Source organism: Chiloscyllium plagiosum, unplaced genomic scaffold, assembly GCF_037043375.1.
Source record: "Chiloscyllium plagiosum isolate Xiang-an unplaced genomic scaffold, Cpla_swu_hap1 HiC_scaffold_31, whole genome shotgun sequence".
NCBI lineage: Eukaryota > Metazoa > Chordata > Chondrichthyes > Orectolobiformes > Hemiscylliidae > Chiloscyllium > Chiloscyllium plagiosum.
In genome coordinates this window covers 49,088,355-49,114,819 of record NW_028270169.1, presented here as the reverse complement: position 1 = coordinate 49,114,819, position 26,465 = coordinate 49,088,355, and the positions used below count along the sequence as shown (strand labels likewise).

General features: G+C 39.1%; 1 protein-coding gene across 5 annotated transcripts in view; it reads left to right on the top strand.

Moving 5' to 3' along the window:
- The first annotated feature begins 3,223 nt into the window (after window positions 1-3,223).
- The window catches only part of LOC122564136 (lysine-specific demethylase 2B-like), a 168,533-nt gene continuing 145,291 nt past the window's right edge, over window positions 3,224-26,465 (top strand). For all 5 annotated transcript variants that reach the window (XM_087977522.1, XM_087977521.1, XM_043718753.2 and 2 more), the window contains exon 1: window positions 3,224-3,378. In XM_087977522.1, the coding sequence (XP_087833648.1) occupies window positions 3,337-3,378 (42 nt within the window). In that variant the 5' untranslated portion in view covers window positions 3,224-3,336. The remainder of the gene's footprint in view (window positions 3,379-26,465) is intronic.

Sequence of the window (26,465 nt, the reverse complement as noted above, 5' to 3'; positions counted from 1 at the left end):
TTCAACACCCTGGCCTCTACTGTGCTTCATAGCAATGAATTCCACAAGTCCACCACTCTCTAGTTGAAGAAATGTCTCATTTCCATTCTAAATTGACCCCCTCTAATTCTAAGGCTGTGCTCGTGGATCCTAGTCTCCCCACCTAATTGAAACAATTTCCCAGCATTCACCCTTTCTGAGCCATGCATTATCTTGTAAGTTTCTATTAGATCTCCCCTCAACCTGCTAAACTCTAATGAATACAATCCCAGGATCCTCAGCCATTCATTGTATGTCAGGCCTACCATTCCAGGAATCATTCGTGTGAATCTCCGCTGGACACACTCCAGTGCCAATGTCCTTCCTGGGGTGTGGGGCCCAAAACTGGACACAGTATTCTAAACAGAGTCATAGAGATATACAACATGGAAACAGACCCTTTGGTCCAACCCGTCCATGCCGACCAGATATCACAACCAAATCTAGTTCCACCTGCAAGCACCCGGCCCATATCCCTCCAAACCCTTCCTATTCATATACCCATCCAAATGCCTCTTAAATGTTGCAATTGTACCAGCCTCCACCACTTCCTCTGGCAGCTCATTCCATACACATACCACCCTCTGTATGGAAACGTTACCACGTAGGTCTCTTTTCTATCTTTCCCCTCTCACTCTAAATCTGTGCCCTCTCATTCTGGACTCCCCGACCCCAGGGAAACGACTTTGCCTATTTTCCCGATCCATGAACCTCATAATTTTGTAAACCTCTATAAGGTCACCCCTCACCCTCCAAAGCTCAAGGGAAAATAGCCCCAACCTGTTCAGCCTCTCCCTGTAGCTCAAATCCTCCCACCCTGGCAACATCCTTGTAAATCTTTTCTGAACCCTTTCAAGTTTCACAACATCTTTCCGATAGGAAGGAGACCAGAATTGCACGCAATATTCCAATAGTGGCCTAACCAATTCCTGTACAGCCGCAACATGACCTCCCAACTCCTGTATTCAATACTCTGACCAATAAAGGAATGCACACCAAATGCCTTCTTGACCTAAATAAATACATTTGCATTAAGTGTCACAGTCTGCAGCAACTAGAACACCAGGTTTTGGAAGGTGAACAAGGTTGTCCATGAGGCTGAGAACTACATGGATAGCTTGATGAGAGAGATGGCTACACCAGATTGGAAGCATGCAGGCAGATGGGGAATGGGTGATCACCAAACTATGCAGTAATTCTACGAGTTCCATTCTAGAAAACTGATGAAGGCGAAGACACATTGCACCATTGGGGAATCTGCAATCACAGTGGCACCATATACTCACTCCAGCTGCTTTACCATAGTAGAGAATGAAAATCATGAGCTCTCTATGAACACCTTCCTTATACAATAGTGGACAACAAACTACAAAATATTGCAAACATCTTTAGTTTCATCCTACAAGGAGCTGTATTTAAAAACACTTCTGGCAACTGGCTCTTTCCCTGCCCTGAAGGTCCAATTTTAGAACAAATTTAATTAAAGAAACTTCACTAAAGTGCAAAAGTCACACACACTACTCCTCACTGAGGCTCTGAACATCCTTGATGGATATGACCTCCTGTTCAGAGCTCTTCTCCCACTTCCAGCAGCTTACCCTGTTTCATGTAGCCCTGAGCAAAATATCTACTGGTGAATTCATATTTGGCAACAGACAGCTTATGAAGAAGCCTTGAAGTCAGCAAAAAGTCCTTCAGCAACTGCTACACCACTCTGTAGACTTTAGTACCTGAATTAAGCTACTGAATGTACCAAACACTTGTAACACTTAACAGAAAATATATAACTGACCTACTAAGTAGTTTACAACCCTTTTATATAGCAATGGTGTGGGCCTTTTACTGCTATTGAATGTCTTCAGCTGAGCAAAGTTAAGATCAGGCTTTAGGTGGAATGTTAAGTGCTGAAATTGTACCATAGCGTTAAATCAGTGCTGCATGTGATTTAACATCATGATTTGCATGCTCAGCCTGTTTCTATCATATGGTCATTGCATGTGCATGTGTTATACAATGACAGATATGAACAAACCCATGTTCTTGCTGAGGTTCCATGCTAGTAGTATTACCCCAAAACCATTTTTCAATCCATCCAGTTTATCACCCCTCAGAATGTTCCCTTCTGTTCTTTTACCACATTACCCCACTCCTTTTATTTAAGAGTCAGTTTTACAGCCCATAAAGAGGCCGCTCAGCCCATTGTGTCAGTTCTAATCATTAAACAGCCATCTATTCGAATTCATTTTCCAGCACTTGGCCCATACCTTGTATGGGTTTCAAGTGTTCATCCAAATATTTCTTAAATATTGATATGGGTTCTGCTTTTATCAGCCTTTTAGACAGTGAGTTCTAGCTGCCCACATCGCCTGGGTGAAGAACCTTTAATTCAAATCCGCTCTCAACCTCCTGCTCCTTATCTTAAAAACTGTGTCTTCTAGTAACTGACCCCTCTATTGTGGAGAGAAGTTCACACTTATAATATCTCTAACGTTTCCTAACTCGGGTTAAAAAAAAGCCATTGAGTTGAAACATTAACTTCAGTTTACTCTCTGCAGATACATGCGCATGCATTTTCAAATTTGCAAGATTTTGCGATGAATACCATTGACGCCATCCCATCATGACTCGGTGGGACACTCTTTAAAATCACACCTCTATTTCTACTTAGCAGCAAACAAAAATAAATAAATCTCACATTCGCAGGAGGCAGAACCATGACTTTTCCCGCCTCTCTTACACTCCACCCCTATTTCTTCAGCTTTTGCCATCGCGCCTGTAAATGTCAATCAACATGATGGCAGCAGACGCTATTGATTGACGACTCCAGGAACCAATAGAGACTGGATTAACGTCATTACGCACACGGTACGTCCGACGCTGGAGGCCGGGATTTGTCAGTTGCCATGCGCAGTGTCGTTGGATTGTGGGAATACTGCCCGTCAGCGCACCGCGTGCGCCGCTTCTCCGCGCGTGCTCACGTTTGAATCGCCAACGCACCGCCCGCGCGCTGTGATTGACACCAGCTCCCCGCCCCACCCCCTCGCCATGCTGTGAGCTGCAGCACAGGGCCCGCCCCCGTACCGCTTCTCGATTGGACAATATTACCCTGGTGGGCGGGTGGGCCTGTGAACTGACAGCACCGATTGGGCGGTGCGCATGTCAATCACCCGGAGAGCTAGGCTTTTCATTGTGAAGTTAGGTTGAGCAGCGTTAGATGGAGGAAGCTCCTTAATGAATGTTGAGTGTATTCTGTGAGAGTGTGCTTAATAGAGCCATGACTGGATTTCTTTGGTTGGGCAGCATGAATTGTGAAAGGTCATGGCACTGAGTCCTGATGATGAAGATTATGACACCTCTCAGGTCAGCCTTTAAGGATCATTTTCTACTTTACTTAAAGGCTTAATGTGCCTGCGTGTGTTCTGTGGTGCTGTTGGGGAGAAAGTCTCAGTCAGTAGTGTCTGCTGTTGCTACTGGGCAAGGCCTTTCATCCTACCCTTAGAAAACACACACCACTGGAAAATTATGGTGCTCTTTCCACAGGAATGAAAAAGCTTCAGGGAAGTGGGATAGTTCGTAGCTCTTTTTGAGAAAGGGAGTGACCTAGTTATTCCAGCCAGTCTTTTAGGAATTTGCTTTAATTAACCATAAATCTTTGCACATCTTCCCCTAGGTAGAAGAACACCCTGTGTTATGCATCATCTGCTAAAAATAATTGTTTGTGTGTAACTAACCTTCTGTAGATCTATCTTTTAAAAATAACTAAATAGCTCCTCATGTACTTCACTGTATTGAATGTGATAGATCAACTGCTTAAATAATTAAATGTAAGCCAGTTTGATTGGGAAATTCAGTTACCAAGTTGCTAAGAATAGCTGGTTATTTTAATTTTGTATAATCAGCCTTATATTGTTTTGTTAAATATCTTGTTAAATGTATCTGAAGAAATAATTATCTGATAATGTATGATGCACATTGCAGATTTTTAATATGGCTGTTATATGCCCTTTATCTATCATATTTCTAAATAGCTTGTTAAAGTGATTTTTTTTATTATGAGGGAAGGAATTGAAATAAGTATCCTGATACCATGAAGGATATAGAATCATTTTGGGGCTTGCCAAGCTAACCTTTGGGCTTAATGAGCTAATGTTTTACCAAAAGTCCATTGTTCCGGAAAGCAACAGCTTAGGGTTTTATACATTCCTAACTTTTTTGAAAGATCGGTACATAGATATTATGTTGAGCTTTTACTCTTGCAAGATGATAATTATCTTGACTGGGTATGCTTAAACATTAAAGGAATATGTGTCAAAGTTTTGTTATGTTAGCTTGTTTTCTAAACCGGATGGTTTATCAGATGTGCATACTTTGCAAAAGGATTAATTTTCTGAGATTATGAAGCACTATTTTTTTTCTTTCAAAGTAAAGATCCTACAAACCTAATCTGTATAACTGCAGTTTCTTTGGATGCAATCTGAAATTGAGATTTGTTTGCCTTGTTCCTTGTACCATTTGTTGTCTCGAGCATTGAAACTGGGTAGCCATTACAGCCTTACTGTGTTTATTTTCAGAACCTGGGACAGGTTATAATGTTCTTAGTTTAATCTACCAATGCTGAATTGAATATCTGTATCATGCAGTCCCAAGTTCTCTTGTTTCATCCTCGAATGTAAAAAAAAAACTCTGCAAAATGAAAACAAAAATAGAACAGTGGTAATGGTTATACTACATTTGATATGGAGGACAGATGGTAATTCAAGAAAAACCAACAAATTCAAAATAAGTTAGAATCTGTAATTGTTAGGGACTTGTAGTCCGCAAGATTGGACTTGTAGATCTGGACCATTTAGGTTACTGTATTTAATACAATTTGCTGGCAATTTCTTAAGATCTAACTCGTAAGTGGATCCATCAATAAAGTTATTAAGTACTTCCATGTTGTAAAACACATTGTGATTAGGTAATCATACAGTCTGGACTTCAGACAAAAGGATAGTAGATTGTGCTATCTAATGAAACACATTTACATTCTTTTTTGGGGGAAAAATGTTTACTTTTGGGATGAGATTTTGAGAAACATGTTTAAATAAATTTAGTTATTTTCTGGAGTAGTGACATTGCCTTTGTGTCAAGCTGGCAGTATTTTGGACATTGATTCTTTTGATTTGTTTTTGTATGGCTTGGTTTTATAGTGCCAGGATTTCAGAGGCATGGCTGAAACCTATTTTATTTGCCTAAGCTACCATACTTAGACATACTCCACCTTGTTGTTTAGTTGCTGGGTCTTGAGTGGTTGTTATATTGGTGGAACATATTTATCATCTGCCCCAGTAATTGGGAAATTACTTTAAAATTTTATTGGTGCTAGGCAATGAATTGCTTTGGACCTTCACTGTCATTCATTCCTTGTGTTGCTATATTTTTAAGAAAGACATTTTAAAAATGTTATAATTTACTTTAATGTGATGAGTTGTGATTTAGAATGCAAGTTTGTTGGAACCAGAGTGTTCTTTTTCAAAGGATTTAGATAAATACTTGATAAGGTTGTCGGTCTTTTGGGAGTACAGGAATATAGGGCTAATTGAAGCTTTCACTTTCCCTTCTTTCTCTTGCTTTTCTTTTTGTCTTTGGTCCACTTTTTTTTTTCCAACTTTTTTACACTTCCATGGGTGTTGACATCTTTCGGGTGGGTGCTTTGTGTTACAGGCCACGACTTCACTGACATTGCATTCTTTGAGTTTCGGTCACTGTAGCTGAAGCTAGTTGTCAATGCAACAACTATTTACGTGTCCATTTCTAGCAGACTTCCTCGTTTGCTTGCTCACTACTATCCCAACAAAGATAATATAATTCAGCAAAACTGCTAATCAAACCCAAGATAGTTATAGAGCTATCTGCTGTGAGAGAGATTTTGTAGCTTGCTGTTTTGAGAAATTGCTTTTGCTTCTTCTTTTTCAGCTGAATTAATTAACACCATTCCAAAGTTACAGTATTTGTAAGGAGAGTTTACATTAGCAAATTAGGTAAGTTCAGCGGTTTCTGGTTGACAACAGTTGACATTTCTGTAATGCTACTTGTGTGTGGCAAGGTGCAGGGTTGAGAAAAAAACAGGATGTCAAACAAGGTTGAAGTGGAGCAACAACAAATGTGGGGAGGTTGGTGGCATTGAGGAGAGGTGTATACAGAGCTGCAGAGGACGATTGTACTGAATAGCCAGTGTTGAGAGTTGAACATTGAGAAATTCTGTTGGAAGAGCAACGGGTATGAGTGGGCACATGAGACAAGAGGAAAACATTCTATTAACAGGCTAGCGTAGCTAAGTGTTAACTGCACGCTGAAGCAGCTAAGCAAATCTCGTAATTATATTTGGAAACATAATGTTCACCACCATCTTGTCAAGGGCAGTTAAGGATGATCAATAAATACTTGCTAGGCGAAAGTGGGTGCTGCAGATTCATAATAAATACTTGCTGGTAAAGTCCACATACCGCGGATGATTTTGTTTTTAAAAAGTACCAGAAATGTGATAACTAGCATGTGATTTTTCAAACTCCGATGTAGCTGGCGTTGGAAGATGGTTATGCAGCCTTAAGAGGATGTGGCTTCATGGGATGCATTTCTAAAGCTTTACTGACGTATAGATAAATAATTACTGTGACATATGAAAGTGATAATTTTTAACTCTGAGAAAATTCTGTTACATTTTGGCATACAACACTTAAAATACAAAGCAGATCTTTTTTGTTGTTGCAGTAAATCTTTGTATCATTTTCTTTTTTTAGCTGGTTCCTCTTTAAGTACATGTTGAGCCTTGCCTTTGCAACACACAAGATTGTCCATGAGAATGTTGCATACTTGAAATAACTGCCATTTTACTTTAGTTGTGCAATCTACTGTCTTACATTTATGGAGTAGCAAAGGTCTTTTTTTTAAGACAAGCTGTTTTCTAGTGGTAGATCTTTATGATGCCACATGTAATTATGTGTAGTATTTTACACAAACAACCATTTACTGAGGACTCCATTTTTTGCATAAATTGCAACATGTAAATAGTCTGCAAATGATATGAGCTGTGCAACAAGATGCAATTCTGAAACCATTATTTTGGTTTATGGTATTAGCTATTTGTGCTGGTTTCACTGTCTTGGAGATTTTGTATTGGTGTTATGGATTTGTGGTCTGTAGCAAGCTTTATGGGTGATAGTAATTGGCTGTTTGGACACTATGTGAAGTACTCCATGTACTTTCTATATAAAATAATTATTTCTGATTTAACTAACAACTTATCACACCAACAATCTTGGAAGAAAACATCTTCCAAACCAACAATCATTTTGATCTAGATATGCAGGAACACCACCTGAAACTTCCCCTCCATGACATTCACTGTCCTGACTTGGAAACATATTGCCATCCCTTCAGCGTTGCTGGATCAAAATGCTGGAACTCCCTCCAGTAGCATTGTCACTCAGCCTACAACACATGGACTGCAGTGATTCAAGAAGCAGTTCACCACCACCTTTGAGGACAGTTATGGATGGGTAATAAATTCTGGTCCAGCCAAAGCTGGCCACATTCCATTAGTGATTTTTTTTTTAAAAAAAGAAAATATGATAAATGTGTATACATCATGAAATTCTCTCACTAGCACAGTAACCTCGTCCAGAGAAATCTAAGGAGTACCTGTAAAACACTTAATTGAAATCCTCTAATTGCCAATGCATGTTTGAATTTCTCCTTAGTAAGTTAGATGTTGAATTGTCTTTTGTCACCTGTTGATGTTGCAGTTTTCAGCTGGAGGGTTTGACTCCCATTTATTCCCCTCTTTTCAGTCTTCCAGGGTCACATTTTCTGATGACTTTCTGTTCCCTTTTTTTTGTCATTGTTGGTTTAAATTTTCACTTTTTGCTGCAGGATGAGGCCTGTTATTCCTTTTTTTTGTCTTTTTTTTTCTTTCTTTTTCCTGTTTTCTAAGGGAAGGTGACAGCTTAGTGGTTTTATCACCTGGACTTTATTCGAGAGACCGAGGTAATTATTCTGGGAACCTGGATTCAAATCCCAACATACCAGGTGATGGAATTTCAATTCATTATAAAACTGGAATTTAAGAGTCAAATTGCCAATTGTCAGAAAAATCGATCTGGTTCACTAATGCCCTTCAGAGAAGGATACTGTCATCCTTACCAATGTGGTTGACTCTTAATTGCTCTCTGGACAATAAGGATGGGCAGTAAATGCCTGGCCTAGCCAGTGAAGCATACATCCTATGAATGAATAAAACAAATTCACTTCTTGCCTTACTCAGCAGAGTGAGGAATCTTCATTAAGTTGTCTCATTTTTGTAGTCATGAATCCAGTCTGATACTACAGTATCTGAAAATCTATTATTTTAGATTTTTAAAAAAATATTTAAGACCATAAGACCGTGACACATAAGCACAGAATTGAGTCATTTGGCCCCTCAATCCTGCTTCACTGTTCAATAGGATCATGGCTGATCTGGCACTCCTTGTATCCTCTTTTCCTGCCCTTTTCCCAAAGACCTTGATTGAAACATAATGCCCAAGGAAGAGTCTTTAGTCATTTTGTTAATTTGGAAGATTACATTTATTTTTATGATCCTGATTTGTTTACTCAAATTTCCGGATTCTAGTTTCTTTCTAGAGCTAGTTTTTGATGTGACAAACTATCTATCCAAAAGTGCTTTTTGAGGATCTGGGATATGGGAAGAGTGTGCAAAAGTGTAGCTGAGATCAATGATCACAAAGCAGACTTGGGCCTGAATCTCCTCCTCCTCCTCCTCCTCCTCTTTCTTCCATCATGCAGGTAGTGGCTAGTGCAGGTGTTGGTTGAGTGGAAGTGATTGCTTTGGTTTGAATTTCTTTTACTGGGAACTGGACATTTTGCATGTTAAATGCAAGTTACAGTCGTCACTTCTGTTCTGCCAATCGAAGTATTTCAGAACCATTTATGGAAGGGTTACCTTCAAACTGTGTATTTCAGTGACACTGATTCATGTAGTTTGTTTCATTTCCTGCTCAGTATAGCCTCTCTTTCTGAAGTACAATTCTGATGTCAAATAGCGAGAAATCAGCTTTGAATATTTAGATAAGTAATGCAATATATACTTACCAATTTACTTAGACCATCTGTAACCATGTCTAAAGATACCCACATGTCATACCAGTACTATTAGGACATATGTAGTACAGCCTGAGTAATTACTACAATGAGGTTATTAACACAGTGGATATTTCGCACAAAGTGATTGCAGTGTACCATTTGCACCACATGCTGCAAAATTCCATTTTAACATCAGCTGTTTAACATTTCAGTCATATTAAGAATATTTGATTTCATGTGGTGATATGTTACACGTATTGATTTTAGCAGTCAACATGTGTTAAATGATTACTAGAGATGTCCAGCTATTTCAACAATAAAATATGTAATTTTTGTAATTGCAGAAACTAATTGCGTTACTTTTGAAACTGTGCTTTCAGGCCCATGAAGTGTGAGAATAATTATTGAATATACCTTGTCTAATTGTTAGTTTCTTGCTTGTCATCTTGAGCTTTGGTGATCTGATTTTCTCTATCTAATCTGGCTCTTCGCTTTGAGTTTTTCATTAAAAATTTGTCATCTTGGTTTTAACATGCTTAAAAATAAAATCTGAGAGGCACCCATAAAGGGAAAAAAGTGGTTTTAACAATTTGGAAAGAATAGATGTTCTAACTTTCAAAGCCTAAATTACAATGATTAGGCTGTTACTTCCAGGTTCTTTGAGTTTGTGCTTTTCAAAATGTATTTTTTACTAACTTGTTCATGGACGTGAGTGTTGCTTTTGTGAACTTTAGTGTTGATGTGCCACACTACACCAGATGTACTTGAACTGATTGTATTGGATGCAGGTGCACCCACCATGTTGTAAGGAAGGGAGTTTTAAATTTTTGACCCAACAACAGTGAAGGGATAGGATATAATTCCAAGTTGTAGCTTAGAGGGGAACCTGAGGTAAAGGTCTGTTCGTGTGTTTACAGTTCTGTCTTTCCAGTTGTATGGACCTACATTTTGGAAGATGCTGTTGAAGGAGTCTTGCTAAGTTACTGCATCTTGTATATGGTATGTGCCAGTGGCAAGTGGGTTCACTGTTTAAGATGATGGATCAAATGCAGATCAAGTACACTATTTTAACCTGAATCAAGCATTTTGAGTATTATTGGAGTTGTACTCATCCAGGCAATTGGGGAGTATTCCAACATGTTCTTGACTTGTAGATGGTGAGCAAGCTTTGAGGAGTCCGGGGTGAGTTGTTCACAACAGAATTCCCAGTCATTGACTTGCTGCTGTAATCGGTGTTTGTGGCTGTTTCTACTTCAGTTTCTAGTCAGTGGTCATCTCCTTGATGTTGACAGTAGAGATGTCAAAGGAGAGCAGTGGAGTTTAATGTTTTACAATATTTATTATTATTTTAAAAAAATGAAATTATATGATTTGGGAAGTGTTAGTGATTGGGAAGCATTTCCAGTCAAGCAAGTGAATTGATCACATGACCAGGTTTGCACATCTTTGTGCAAGATTGAATTATTGCAAGGTGTCATAAATATAGTTATCCCATTGTACTGTCCTTGAGTAAGGAGCCTCTTGTGCGATAAAACTCTTGTGTAATTTCTTCAGGAATCATAAGGCACTATATTTCAAATCGTTGTAATGCAAAATCCCCTAAAAACCCATTGAATTCTTCATCTAGAGTTTGTGTTGTGGAGCTTTCCCAAACAACTTCTTCAGTTTGAAGAAGCTGTAAGCCCTACAACCTCTCAACATGTTGATCCAACATTTTAAAAAAAAATTATGAATTAACTGAAAATTAACTACCTTTTTTGTCATGCCTGTTTACATGTTCATTATGTTGCTGAGTAAAATTTTAAAGTCTTGTATCCTTCCTCGACAACTTGTGGATTTTGTACTGTTCTAGTTCTTTTATTTTCCTTTTATCTTAGCAGTAGATACACTAGCAAAAAAAAAATACACTTAGATGAGAAGAGTAAGAAGAAGTAAGGTATGGTGTAGGTGATTTTAACAGCTGGAATCGCATGTACAGTACTGCCATCCACAACCACCTGATGAAGAAGCATCGCTCCGAAAGCTAGTGCTTCCAAATAAACCTGATTGGCTATAACCTGGTGTTGTGATTTTTAACTTTTGTACACCCAGTCCAACACCGGCATCCGCAAATCACCATTATAGCCAATTGTCCAGCAAATAATTGTGACTATTTTTAGTTATTTTATGATTAACGAATGAATTAGACCAGGCATTGGAAGAAATCCTCTGCTTCTTGAATAATACTTTGCGATCTTTTGCATCTTTCAGTGAGGGCAAACAGGGCTTTTGTTTAACACTTCTTTTGAAGGCCAGTGACTTAACTCAGTTCTGAGTGAACATAAATCTAAATTTTATGTCAAACTACTGTATTAGAACTACTACAGATTTTGAGCTGAGCCAGCTACCAATGAACTATGGTTGATCCATTAAAAATTCTGATAAAAAGGAGTAAAAAAAAATCTGATTGGAAAATAATCTCTGGTAGAAATGCCAGGTGAAGACAGGATTGAGTTTGGCAGTGATGCTCCCTCAGTGGAATATCAAGGCTGTCATGTGAAGAGTGGCAACTTAGGTAAAGAATCACCATTGAGAACCTACAGTCCTTAGAACCAAACCTTGGTAAGTAGTTACTGCATTCAGGAGAGGTATAATTAGCAAAGATGGGTGATAAAATGAGAAGAGTGGCAGTGAAGAAAACTAAACATTGTGATAACATCTTTATAACAATGAAGCATTCCAAGGTGTATAGAACATCAGAGGATCACTATAAAACTCAGTATGATATCAAACCACACATTAGGTGAAATGACTAATCACTTGATTGAAAAGTTAAATGTTAAGGAGAGTCTTGGAGGAAGGTGAACTGGAGAAGTAAACATGATTTGGAGCTAGTGAGCTTCCAATTAAACTGTTGGACTATAAACTGGTGATGTGTGATTTTTAACTTTGGAGAAGTAAAGGTAGAGTATTCCAGAACTGGAGCTTAGGCAGCTACAAGCACAGCCATTAGTGGTAGAAGCAATTAAAACTAGGATGCACATGATTCTAGAATTAGAGGAACATGACATTTTGGAAGCTTGTGTGGCTGGAGATTGGAGATGGAGGGTGGAAGATATGAAGTGATTTTAAAAATAATAATTCTCACGTGAAAAATGTAAATTGGTGCTTCATCGGGAGCCAATGCAGGTGAGTGAGTACAGAACTGATAGCAGAATAGTACTTGTTTTTGGGACACATGCAGGAGAGTTTTGAATGAGTTCAATGTTATCAAACAATATGGAGACTATTAGGAGCATATTGGAATACTCCGGTTTAGAGGTAGCGAGGATTTAAGCAGCAAGTATGGATGATTACCAGTTTCCAATTCCACTAATCTTAATGATGACATGAATTTGAGTACAAACGCTCATCGTTAGATTAAATTTGACACCTAGGTTGCAAATATGCTCATAATCTCAGACTGTCAGGGAAAGAGTGGGGATGGTAGTTAGGAAACAGTTTGTTTTTGGTCTCTGCTTAATTGTTTCAATCTATCTCATGTATATGTGGGAGAAATGTCTGCTCCTCCAGAACTGGATGTTGAATGAACAATGTGAGGAAGCCAAGGATAGACCCTTGGAGGCTTTCAGAGATAATGTTACATAGAACATAGAACAGGCCCTTCAGCCCACGATGTTGTGCCGACCATTGATCCTCATGTAAGGTAAACCTAATGTACGAACTCTCAAATTTCTGTGACCATATGCATGTCCAGCAGTCTCTTAAATATCCCCAATGACCTCGCTTCCACAAGTGCTGCTGGCAACGCATTCCATGCTCTCTCAACTCTCTTCGTAAAGAACCCACCTCTGACATCCCCTCTATACTTTTTTAGATTACTTTAGATTAGATTTTAGATTACTTTACAGTGTGGAAACAGGCCCTTCGGCCCAACAAGTCCACACCGACCCGCCGAAGCGTAACCCACCCCTACCCCTACCCCTACCCTTACATTTACCCCTTACCTAACACTACGGACAATTTAGCATGGCCAATTCACCTGAACTGCACATCTTTGGACTGTGGGAGGAAACCGGAGCACCCGGAGGAAACCCACGCAGACACGGGGAGAACGTGCAAACTCCACACAGTCAGTCGCCTGAGGCGGGAATTGAACCCGGGTCTCTGGCGCTGCGAGGCAGCAGTGCTAACTTTCTGCCAAACAGCTTAAAACTATGACCCCTCGTATTAACAATTTCTGCCGTGGGAAAAAGTTTCTGGCTATCAACTCTATCTATGCCTCTCATTATCTTGTACACCTCAATTAGGTCCCCTCTCTTCCTCCTTTTTTCCAATGAGAAAAGTCCGAGCTCAGTCAACCTCTCTTCGTAAGATAAGCCCTCCATTCCAGGCAGTATCCTAGTAAACTACTTCTGAACCCTTTCCAAAGCATCCACATCTTTCCTATAATAGGGCGACCAGACTGGACACAGTATTCCAAGTGTGGTCTAACCAAAGTTTTTTTTTATAGGGCTGCAACAAGAATTCACAGCTCTTAAACTCAGAATTTGTGTTACAGATGTTTTGTCCCCTGTCCAGGTGACATCCTCCGTGCTTGGGAGCTTTCTGTGAAGCGCTTCTGTGATCTTTCCTCCGGCATTTGTAGTGGTTTGAATCTGCCGCTTCCGGTTGTCAGTTCCAGCTGTCCGTTGCAGTGGTCGGTATATTGGGTCCAGGTCGATGTGCTTATTGATTGAATCTGTGGATGAGTGCCATGCCTCTAGGAATTCCCTGGCTGTTCTCTGTTTGGCTTGCGGATCGTTAGCTGTCTTCCTGTTTGTCCTATGTAGTGTTTTGTGCAGACTTTGCATGGGATTTTGTACACTACATTGGTTTTGCTCATGGTGGGTATTGGGTCCTTCGTTCTGGTGAGTTGTTGTTTGAGAGTGACTGTTGGTTTGTCTGCTGTTAAGAGTCCTGTGGTCGCAGTCAGTTCGGAAATGCACTCCCAGACAACAACTCACCAGAACGAAGGACCCAATACCCAGCATGAGCAAAACCAATGTAGTGTACAAAACCCCATGCAAGGACTGCACAAAACACTACATAGGACAAACAGGAAGACCGCTAACGATCCGCATCCATGAACACCAACTAGCCACAAAACGACACGACCAACTATCCTTCGTAGCCACACACGCAGATGACAAGCAACATGAATTCGACTGGGACAACACTACTATTATAGGACAAGCCAAACAGAGAACAGCCAAGGAATTCCTAGAGGCATGGCACTCATCCACAGATTCAATCAATAAGCAAATTGACCTGGACCCAATATACCGACAGCTGGAACTGACAACCGGAAGTGGCAGATTCAAATCACTACAAATGCCGGAGGAAAGATCACAGAAGCGCTTCACAGGAGGCTCCCAAGCACTGAGGATGTCACCTAGACAGGGGACGAAACGTCTGCAACACAAATTCCCAGCTCGGCGAACAGAACCACAACAACGAGCACCCGAGCTACAAATCTCACAGGCTCTTAAACTCAATCCCCCTGTTAATGAAAGCCAAAATACCATATGCTTTCTTAACCCTGTCCACCAGGGTGGCAATTTTAAGGGATCTATGTACCTGCACACCAAGATCCCGCTGTTGCTCCACACTGAAGAATCCTGTCTTTAATCCTGTACTCAACTTTCAAGTTCGACCTTCCAAAATGCATCACCTTGCATTTATCCAGGTTGAACTCCATCAGCCACCTCTCAGCCCATCTCTGCATCCTGTCAATGTCACGCTGTAGCCTACAATAGTCCTGTACACTGTCAATGACACCTCCAACCTTTGTGTCGTCTGCAAATTTGCTAACCCATCCTTCAATCTCCTCATTCAAGTCATTAATAAAAATTACAAAAAGTAGAGGCCCAGGAACAGAGCCTTGTGGAACACTACTCACCACTGACTTCCAGGCAGAATATTTTCATTCCACTACCACTCGCTGTCTTCTGTTGACCAGCCAATTCTGTATCCAAACAGCTACATTTCCCTGTATCCCATTCCTCCTGACCTACCATGGGGAACCTTATCAAATGCCTTACTGAAGTCCATATACACAACATCCACCGCTCGACCCTCATCAACTTGTCTAGTAATGTTGTGTGAATAGAAAGAGAAACCATTTCAAGTAATTCTTCAGCTCCAATTTAGTTAAGAATTGGGCCAAAAGAGAAGTATCCCATTCAACTGAGAATAAAAAAGTACTTTATTTCTCCGTCCAATTCCATTTTGAGACAGCCCCTTCCTGCTGTCCCCCTCTTCCCTGATCGTTTGGTGGTTAGCATTGCCCTTAATGGTCTTTGTGCATATATCTAATTAGTTTCTGGTGGCAATTAATGAAAAACAATAGAGACATAAGTGTAGTGATGTAGTGGCAGTGGTTCATACCTCTGGACCAAAGGCCCGTGTTCAAATCCCAATAACTCCAGAGGTCTGTAACAAAATCTCTGAAGAAGTTGATAAGGAAAAATGTCCAGCAGTGGAGGGGTGTTGGGAAAATGGTGTAGTCAACTGCATCAAAGGCTGTAGGTAGTTTGAGAAGAATCTGGAGGGAAAGTTTACCTTTGTTGCAGGCGCATAAGAATTTAAGTTATTTCAGTACTGTAGTAGGGCACAATTTGAAAGCAGGATTCCAAATAGTCAATCCAAATACTTGATAGTATTCTGAATTTAATTTTGATATACAGTACTCCTGTAACTTTACAATAAACCATTAACTATACATTTTAATCTATTCAGGTATTTTGCACCCCAGCATATGCTAGGAAAGACTTTCTTCACAGTCTGCTATCTTTGACTATCTTTTTTTTCTCAGACAATGTTTTAAAAGTTGTATAATTTTGCAACACTGGTCTACAGTCAACATTAAAAGTGCAGAGTTCCTTTTTATTGCATGGTCTTCAGGTTCCTGTCTGACGTGTGAACAGTATTGCTATTACTAGTTGAACTTCCTTTTTTGCATTGCTCGTATAGATTTTTATTTACATACTGACAAATTTAAGTCAATTTGTTTATGACATGTTGCTATCACTATGTGAATTGAATTTTAAATCCGAACCATAACTCAGTTTCTGCTCTTTAAGGACTAGGATAGCATCAGGATTTTTTTTTTCAAATTTTCACTTGGCAAAAGTTTTCTTGGTAACGGTGTTTGGCAGTGAAAGTATTTTGTTTTGGAGTAAACAGATCAGAGATCTCAATAGAGTAGGAAAGCAGGGCAAATGTAGCAAAAATTGAGCCAATTTGACAAGCGATAAAAATTGAAGACTCTGTGAGCTTGATGATCATTCCACGTAATTTACCCTATTAAATTTACACATTTTTGCATTCCCCTTCGCATAATCCAAATTGCCGGTCAACTCCAATTTCATAGTGCAAAATTGGCTTTGCATTTGATATACCTGTGGTTTAAAATTGGACTGCTGACTCTTCTTTAACTTAGCTCAATTGAATTGCAACATTCTTTTTATTTCACTGTATTTAAGTACACCTACTCATTAGTGCTTCCATTGATCTGTACCATACAGGTTTTGCTCTATCAATGACACTCTTAAATCTAAACTTTGGGAGACCTGTCAAAATCTGCATCTTGGCTACCTGCAGTGCAGGCCAATCTGCCACTGGTATTAGAAACTATTTATCCGGTCCGTGCTGTGTTGGCTTTGAGTTAGTTTGGTGTGTCAGTTAGAAGTCATTAGAAGTATGATGTAATGTAGCAGTACAAATATTTCAATTCACTGGTTCAGCTTAGTATCTATTTTTAAAAAACGAAGTGCAGTTAAGGAACTTGCTGTTAGATGCCTCTGAAAGTAGTTACTCTGCTTACGTCAATATTGCCTTTTGAGTATCAGAGCAAAAAGCACCAAGTTTGGCACAACTCTTTCAAAATCCAGAGAAAGTATAAGAACAATACACTTAAATTGTTCAGAGGACCTGATGCACGTAACCAAGCCTGATTTTGGATGTACATGCACAACTTCAGTATTGGGCTTGAAACATTTCCGGCTATGCACTGATGCTGCATTTGGATAATAAATTACGCATTAACTATACCAATTGCAAGGAGCAGTTGTGTGCAACTTCCTTCTTCAGGCCTTCACCTAAATCTGCATTTTCAGTAGTTTCCTGTACAAATTCCTGTTTAATTTAGATCTAATAATTTTATGCTGTTGATTTTACTAAAAGAAATGGCTACTCTTAAGTTATTGTAGTTTTGTCTTTTAATGAATCCTGCACTCTTTAAAGGAATTTAATGCAACATTATACACATCCACAAACTCGTACTTCTTGCCTTCATGTTTTAATTTTAGTATGAATTGAAATAAGTGTTACCGCAATTAACTTATTTGTAGGATATTCATGTGTTTGAAACCACTTTGTAATTTGCTGTGAACATTTTGGATTAGTTAGTAAGTTTCAGATATCCCAAACTGAAACCATGTGAAATGGGAGAGCAGGGAGGAAATGGAGTTCATCTATTTATGTCACACATCATGTGCAACAATTGAGTGCTTTAGTGTGATATACTAATGCATTGAGCACTGTTATAGTGGACTTCAACCTACTTTTCTAATCAGACTGTTAAGCTATATTATTACACACCTCTGGAGCAGATGGAACTTAATCTTGGGCCTCCTGATCCAGGGGTAGGGACACAACTGTTATGTCACATGAGGGCCCATATAGCAGACTTCAGATCTATGATGCACAAATATTACTTTAACATACCAGCAGTTTCCTGGACCACGCAATAAAGTACTATAACACTTTTTGTGTTGTAGTTGGGTGTTGGGCAAGGATGTTAGTTTAGATCTAAAAATATCCTCGAATCCACTCCAGGTCTGGGTACTGTACAGCAAATGCAATGCTGAAGTAAATGGATAGTTGCAAAGATAATTAGAGTAGGGTGTATACAACCTTCTTAGGACAGCAGCATGAAAACCGTGAGAAAAATGGGCAGTATATTTAAATAGTGATATGTTGGGAGACGGACTGAACAGTAGCAATGGAATTTAATTCTGAAAAGTTCAGGTGTTGCATTTTAGCAGGATCACCAAGGTAAGGGAGCACGCATTGATTGGATGGACCCTATGAGAATCAGTGGGACCTTGGTGTGCATGCCCATAGGTCCTTGAAGGCGGCAGGACAGGTAGATAAGGTAATTATGAAGAAATGGGATATGTAACTTGATTAGATAAGGTATTGAATACCATGAATACAGAGCAAGGAACTGTATCATTAGTTAGACCACAGTTGGAGTAGTGTGTGCAATTCTGGTAGCCACACTATGGAAAGAATTTATATGCAAAGAACTTATATGCACTAGAGAGAGTGTGAAAGAGAGTTCACCACGATGTTACCTGAGCTGGAGCAATCCAGTTATGAAGAGATTGTACACTTCAATCAAATTCTCCATTCTGTTTTCTTTATAACAAAATTTTAAAGGGCACAGGCAGGTTAGACAGGGAGAAACGTTTGCCTTTTTTAACCTATTTTTTCTAATCAACCTGTTCAGAGATGTTATTACACACCTCTGGAGCAGGTGGGACTTGAACTTGGGCCTCCTGGTCCAGGGGTAGCGACACTACCACTGCACCACAAGAAGGCCTTGGCTGCTTTTTCTGCTTGAAGGGGTAACTATGTAAATAGTATCTATAAGAAGTGTCAGGTTACTTGTTTTCAAAAAAATGCAGTAATCCTTCAATGATCCTTTTCTCATTTCAGTCCACAGTCAATTAGAGAGTCAGTAACCAGGAAAGATAGTTTTAAGGTAATGAGCAAGAAGTTGAGGGAATTTGAGGAACAATATTTCACAATGTTGTAGACGTATGGAACTTTATGCCTGGAGGTTTTAGAGATGACAGTCAAGAATTATTTAGATGAATACTTGAAATGCCATAACACAAAAAACTACAGGCCAAGTGCTGGAAAATGGGATTAGTGTAGATTAATATTTGACCGGTGCAGACGCTAATGCTAAAGGACCTCTTTCCATGCTGCAAAAACAAATTCTATGAAATGTAGATGTACAAAGAGATCTCCGTGTTCTTGTCCACCAATCAATGAAAGTAATCCGGCAGGTGCAGTAAGCAGTTTGGAAGGCAAGTGGTACATTAACATTCATTGAAGGAGGATTTGAGATCAGAAGTAGGGATGTCTTGGTGCAGTTAGACATGATCTTGATAAGACCACACCCGGAGCATTGCAAGCAATTTTTTGGTTTCCCTATCTAAGAAAGGATATACTTCAGCCTTTAGGCTGATAACAGAACTGTCCTATGAGAAGAGATTGGTTGGATCAGGCCTTTAATTTAGAATTTAGAAGGATGACGGAATCTGATTGAAACATAAAATTCTAACAGAACTGCACAGACCAGATGCAGGGAGGATGTTTTCCTAGCTTGAGTCATTGAGAAGCAAGGATCTCAGTCTTGGGATGCAGGGTAGGCCATTTAGGACTGAGGTGAGAAAAAATTTCTTCACTTTGAGTGTAGCAAACCTGTGGACTTCTCTACCACAGAAGGCTGTGAAAGCCAGGTCACTGAATATATTCAAGAAAGTTTTTTTTTAGATTTTTAATGGCATTAAAGGACATGGGGGAGAAAGCAGAACATGGCAAACACATCAGCCATGATCGAATTGAAAAATGAAGCAAGCTCAAGTGGCCTAATGTTTTTTTTTCTCCTATTTTCTACTTTTGTAATGCGTCTAGTGAGTTCTTGAATTTCTCAAGCCAGGAAGAATTATAATCAACCCCATATAAAACTTTGAGTCCATTTTTACTTCAATCTATCTTTTAGTCTTTGCCTCTTTCTTTCCCCACAATTTTTGTCTTTTTCTTGTCTATCTTAATCCCACCCTCTTCACCTATGCCTTTTTTATTTCTTAGCATCTCATTGAGCTAATGTTCCTGGATGAATTAGTTAAATTGGGATAAATGGCCTTCCTCGGCTATATTAATTTTATGGTCGGTACAAGGAGATGCACGAAGTGGACTGGCTAACAAGATGAATCACGTATTTTGAAAGTGAAGGTATGATTGCATCCCATATTCGTAAAATAGTATTTTGTGCAAGGCTGTGGATTTAACTTTGGGCAAATTGAGTCAGCATGATATTTTGATTTGAAAACTCTTTGCTTGAAGATAATGAAGAATACAAGGAAATGGGATTAGGTAAGTTACTGCAATGTGATACGCTGACAAAATCTCTTTTCATGTGCTAAAATTTCTGATTCTATGGAATAAGCAAATTGATATAAAGACAAACCTTTAATTGGCCTTTGATTTGATTTCTTATTATTGTCACATGCACCTAGATACAGTGAAAAGTTTTGTGAGCAGCACAGGCAAGTAATACCATACAAAGTGCATAAGAACTGCAAAGAATACAGTGTTATGGCTGCAGAAAAGGCACTCCGAGTAAGATCAACATTAAATTTAAAATTTGAGAGGTCCATTCAGAATTTTTAGCAACAGCAGGGAAGAAGCTGTTGAATCTGTTTGTATGTGTATACAAACGTCTGCCCCAACGGAAGAGGGTAAAGTGTCTAACCAGGATGAGAGGTGTCTTTGATTACATTGCTTTCCCGAGGCAGCAAGAAGTACTGGTGAAGTCAATGGATGGAAGGCTGGTTTGCATGATGGACTGGGCTGTGTTCACGACTGTCTGGTTTCTTGCGGCTTTGTGAAAAACAGTTGCCAAACCATGCTGTGGTGCATCTAGATAGTGTTTTCTATGGTGCATCTGAAAGATTCTATATTGGTAAGAGTCCTTATGGACATGCCAAAATTCCTTAGCCTCCTGAGGAAGTAGAGACATTGTTGTGCTTTCTTGATTCTGGAGTAGAGTGATGCTGGAAAAGTACAGCAGTTCAGGCAGCATCCGAGGGGCAGGAAAATTGACGTTTCAGGCAGAAGCCCTTCATCAGGAATCATTGCGTTGATATGTGAACGCCAGGGCAGATTGGTGATCGTCACTTCCAGGAACTTGATGCTGTTAACCATCTTCACCTCTGCACCATTGCAGACAGGGGTGTGCCCTCCACTCCACTCTAATTTCTGAAGTCAATGACCAGCTCCTTTTGTTTTTGCTGATATTGATGGAGAGATTATTGTCTTTACACGATGCCCCTAAGCACTCAAGCTTTTTCGTATATTCTGTCTCAACATTGTTTGAGATCCTCCGTACAACAGTAGTGTCATCAGCAAACTTGTAAATGGAGTTGGAGTGGAATTTGGCCACACAGTCATGAGTGTAGTAGGTGACTGGTGTTGAGGATTATGTTGGAAGAATTGTTGCCTATTCTTACTGATTATAGTCTGTGGTTCATAAAGTCAAGGATCTAGTTACAGAGGGGGAGATGAGACCTAGGTCTCAAAGTTTAGAGATGAGTTGTTTGGAATTATGGTGTTGAAAATGGAACTGTAGTCAATAAGTAGGAGCCTGACGTAATTTGGAGATGCCGGTCTCCTGATGAAGGAGCGTCGCTCCAAAAGCTAGTGTGCTTCCAATTGAGCCTGACATAGACATCCTTGTTATCCAGATGTTCCAGGATGAGTGTGGGGCCAGGGAGATGGCATCTGCTGTGGACCTGTTGTGCCAGTAGGCCAATTGGAAAGAATCAGGGCAGTTTAGTGGACTGAGTTGATGTAGGCCATGACTAACTTCTTAAAGCATTTCATAATTATGGAGGTCAGAGTCACCGGGTGGTAGTCATTGAGGCACGCAGTATTACTTTTCTTTGGCACCAGGATGTTGGTGGTCATCTTGAAGCAGGTGGGGACTTCACATTATGTTAAGGTGAGGTTAAAGATGTCTGCGAATACTCTTGTGAGCTGGTCCACACAAGATCTGAATGCACAGCTGGAAGCTCCATCCAGACCACACTCTTTCTGTGGGTTCACTCTAAAGAAAGCCTTATTTTTTAACTAACTGTCTGTGCCTGTATCAATATGCGTAGTAAACATCTAGGATTCTTTGTTCTTTCAGACCCTAATTCTGAGAAATATATTTGTCTATCATAGATCCAAAGTTAATAACCTCACACTTTCCATGGTGAGCACCATAGTTTTGCCTATCATTTATGTCCGGGTCTAACCCTTTGCCACTTCTTACGTAAGGTCTTGTGCTTCCTCAATTAAGTAACATCATCTGTAATCTAAAATAGTCAAATGTGCATATCATTGATTTATACGGTGAAGAGCTGAGGTCTCAGTATCCCAACTACATGCTAGAAATAATGAGCAAGTCTTTACTAAGTGGTATCAGCAGTGTATTGCAGCAGTTATATTTTCTTGCCTTCACTTTCTTAACCTTTTAAAAATACATTTTCAAAAATTTGTTTTAGAAAAAAAATTAGGTGTGATCAGACAGATAAATTAAACATCCGGTCTAAAACTTATCTGGACTGTTTCGGAGTCAGACATCTTTCATTAATGTAAGATGTGTTGGCACAAGAACCTGCTGGTATTTCTGAAGTAATGACTGAATCTAGATATGTTGCATGGATAAAAGAAGTTTATAGTTTCAAACATTGAAGACTGAGTGCTGGTATGAAACAAATACAAAGTTAGGCTTAGGGGAAAGGTATGGGTGGAGTTACAGACCTGAAGTCTATACATACTGTTTGTTTCTCATTGTCTCTGGCCAACAATTTTTAAAACGTGACAATCTCGAATAAATATTTTGAGTGAACTCCATCCACCATCTCCAATATTCTTGAGTTAAAAGTTTGCTCTGGTGATATGAGTTTTAGGGATTATAATACTGACTTTTTTTTTTAACCATTGCTCCGTTTGAATAAACAGGAAGTGTTTATAACCAGCATAAGAGGACTGTGACTGTCACTTTAAAGGTTTAAACTAGTTGCATTTTTGGTGAATGAGTAGTCATGGTTGGCGTTAAGGTACTGAAATTTCTCATACTGCTAGTTTACCATAAATACTTTTCTGCTTGGCCAAGCTTTCATTAATATTGTAGCAATTGTGATCTTTAAAATATAGCTTGATACATATCAGTGTTAGTCACAGATTAGAAACATTTGAAGGTGTAAAAGAAAGATCTGGATTTGATTCTTAGTTGAAAAGGATGCTGGTTTCAAAAATGCTTTGACTGATTTATTTTCTATACTTTTAACATGAACCAAAATTGAACTCTCCAGTTTTGACTTTGCTCACTGAGCATTTCCTGACCGCACACTAAAACTGATATGTTCTTTTTTTTTTACAAAAATGTAGTTAACAGCAGTGTGCACTTTGAGGAATTTGATGTAAATGTGCACAAATTAATTGGCTTTTGAACTGCATTTAAAAGTCCCAACAAGTGGGCTAATATTTCTAAAATCATAACTTCTGTGCAATGTAAATAAAATTTTAAAATGGAGCTTTTCTGGCAGAATTAAGAAAAAAATGATGATCCATTAAATTTATTCTTGGTGCACTCTAATCCAAACTCCTTGGTGTGTTTATACCAGTAGCTAGAATCATTGTGATTGATCCAGAAAACAAATGCTAGGTTTTTTTTTGTTTTCTTTCTATAGTCCTCTTCACTTTTTTAATGCAACTGAGTTATTAAACTAACCATTTATTAGCAATGCTACACTGACTATGTCCTTTAAAATCTTTTAAACCTCCAAGTAGACATATGACTGGAAAATAATACTCTCCTGTACTTCTGTGAAGTCCTGTTTCCAATTAATAATAAAATGGGAAATGCAAGTTTCCAAATCTTGAAATTGAGAGATTTATAGAGGAAATTCTGCACATTACATTTGGTCCAAGACAGTCTTTGGGTTTAGGAATATCCTTTACTTTGCAGGACTGCCTGAAACAGTAAAAACAAGATCAGTTACAATCTGTGAGCTCAGTGCCACTGGGGACAAAAACCTGTTCTCTGCAGTAGGTTTTCTTGAGTTCTTTTTTAGCTCCAAGGTACTGATCGTGATAAGACTAAAATAGCTGAGTTCAGTCCAGTGAATGTCTACAAACAATGCTGTATTACACTATTGCTACCCTGTATGTTTCTTGTATTCTGCATGATCAAGACTTGAATTATGATCCCAGATGTGATTTTTGCATTGTTACTGTAGAGTGGGTTTTAGGTGCCTTTATTTATTTAAGTAAACCATATACCTGGAAATATTAATTCCTCATCGGCAGATCTGGGTTCTTTTAATGTTTTGGGATAACAACAGTTACCAGATTGAAAGCATGTTGACTATGACTCTGATTCTGCTTTCAACCTGTGTTGGATGGAAAACCTGTTAACTTGTCTATTACTGACCTACCTTTGAAAAGTAAATGTGGCTGAATAACCTGTTTTAATTATAGTTTTGATGTTTGATCCTTGTAAATGCAACAAATATCATTTAACATTGCAACATAATATAATTGCCCAGTTTTGGGGTTTAGAAGAGAAACTAAGAAATGGATTGAGGGGAAATCTAAGTGACTTGCTGATTAACTTCTGTCTGATTTTGTTTTCACACTTGAATTAACTTTATTGACTGTATGGTGATAGCCATAGCCTAGCGTTTGTGTGGTACAAATGTTACTTGGCCCTTGTCAGTCCAATTGGCTGGGTTAGATTTGTCCTGTTTTATGTACAGGATATACCTGGGCAATTTTCCATTGTCGGGTAGATGCCAGTGTTGTAACTGTACTGGTTAGGGGAGCAGCAAGTTCTGGAGCACAAGTCTTCAGGACTATTGCTGGAATGTTATCAGGGCCTGTAGCCATTGCAGTATCCAGTGTCTCCAACCGTTTCTTGCAACCGTGTGGAGTGAATCGAATTGGCTGAAAATCTGTAATGCTAAGCACCGTTTGGAGGAGGCTAAGATGGATAATTCACTCTGCGCTTCTGGCTGAAGATGGACACGAAAGCTTCAGCCTTATCTTTTGCACTGATATGCTGGGCCCCTCCACCATTGAGGATGGGGATATGTAGACACTCTTCTTCCAATGAATGATTGAATTGTCCACCACTGTTCATGACTGGATGTAGCAGGACTGCATTGATCTAATCCATTGGTAGTGGGATCACTTAGCTCGGTTTATCCCTTGCTGCTTATGCTGTTTGGCATGCAGTAGTCCTTTTTAGTGGCTTCACCAGATTGACCCCTCATCTTCAGATATGTCTGGTACTGCTCCTGACATGCCCTCCTGCACACTCCATTGAACCAGGCTTGATAGTAATGATTGAGTGGGAGATCTGCTGGGCCATGAGGTTACAGATTGTACTCGAGTAGAATTCTGTTGCTGCTGATGTCCCACAGTGCCTTGTGGATGCCCAGTCTTAAGTTGCTAGATCGTTTGAAGTCTGTCCCGTTTAGCAGGATGGTTTTTTTCGATGTGAAGGCGGGACTTCTACTCTACAAGGACTGTGTGGTGTTTGCTCTTACCGATATTGTCATGGACTGATGCATCTGCAGCTGGCAGATTGGTAAGGATGAGATCAAGTATATTTTTCCGTCTTGTTGGTTCCCTTCCCACCTTCTGCAGACCTAGTCTATCAGCTATGTCCTTTTGGACTCAACCAAGAAGAAACCTACTGAGGAATTATGATCTAAATGAGTACCTTAGACTTATTAATTGTTTTGTAGAATAACAACAGCAACAAGATATTATTTTAGGTACTTTGAGTGTGATTTGTGTTTATTTTAAGGGAAATTTAGTAAGATGTAAATATCAATGACAATTACTGGGATTATTGGTCCTGACTTGAAAATCCTGTATTGAGAATTTAGTTTCCTAACTTGAAATGACTAACTTATGGAGTTTTGGCAATTCATAAATTTCACAGTAAAATCTATTCAAAGTTTTGAGTCCATAAAACTGTAATTAAAAATATGCAAATAAGTATCTGAGATGAGTGACAATCTACATCAATCCCTGGCTTCAGGTGTCCCACTCATGATACTTCCATGTAAGTTAGGGTGACACTTCACTTGCAGTACAGAGGAAATGTTGCATTATTGGATATGCTTCATTATGGATGACATATTGAATAAGTTTTTGTGGCTGTAGAAGTTGCAATGAAAGAACAGAAGTGGCTTGGCCAGTATTTTGGCACCTAATCAACAACACCAAAATACACTGTTTATTTTATTTCATAGCTGTTTATAGGATCTTGCTATAAGCAACTTGAGAACCAAAAAAAATTACAATTGTGACTTCAAAAGTCATAATGTTCTGTGATTGTGAAAGACCTAACATAAATCATTTTGTTTTCATTACCTCAGAGCTGTCACTTATAAAATTCACTGCGTAGTATAACATTGTTCATCTGCTTTGCTCCTCGCGCAAGA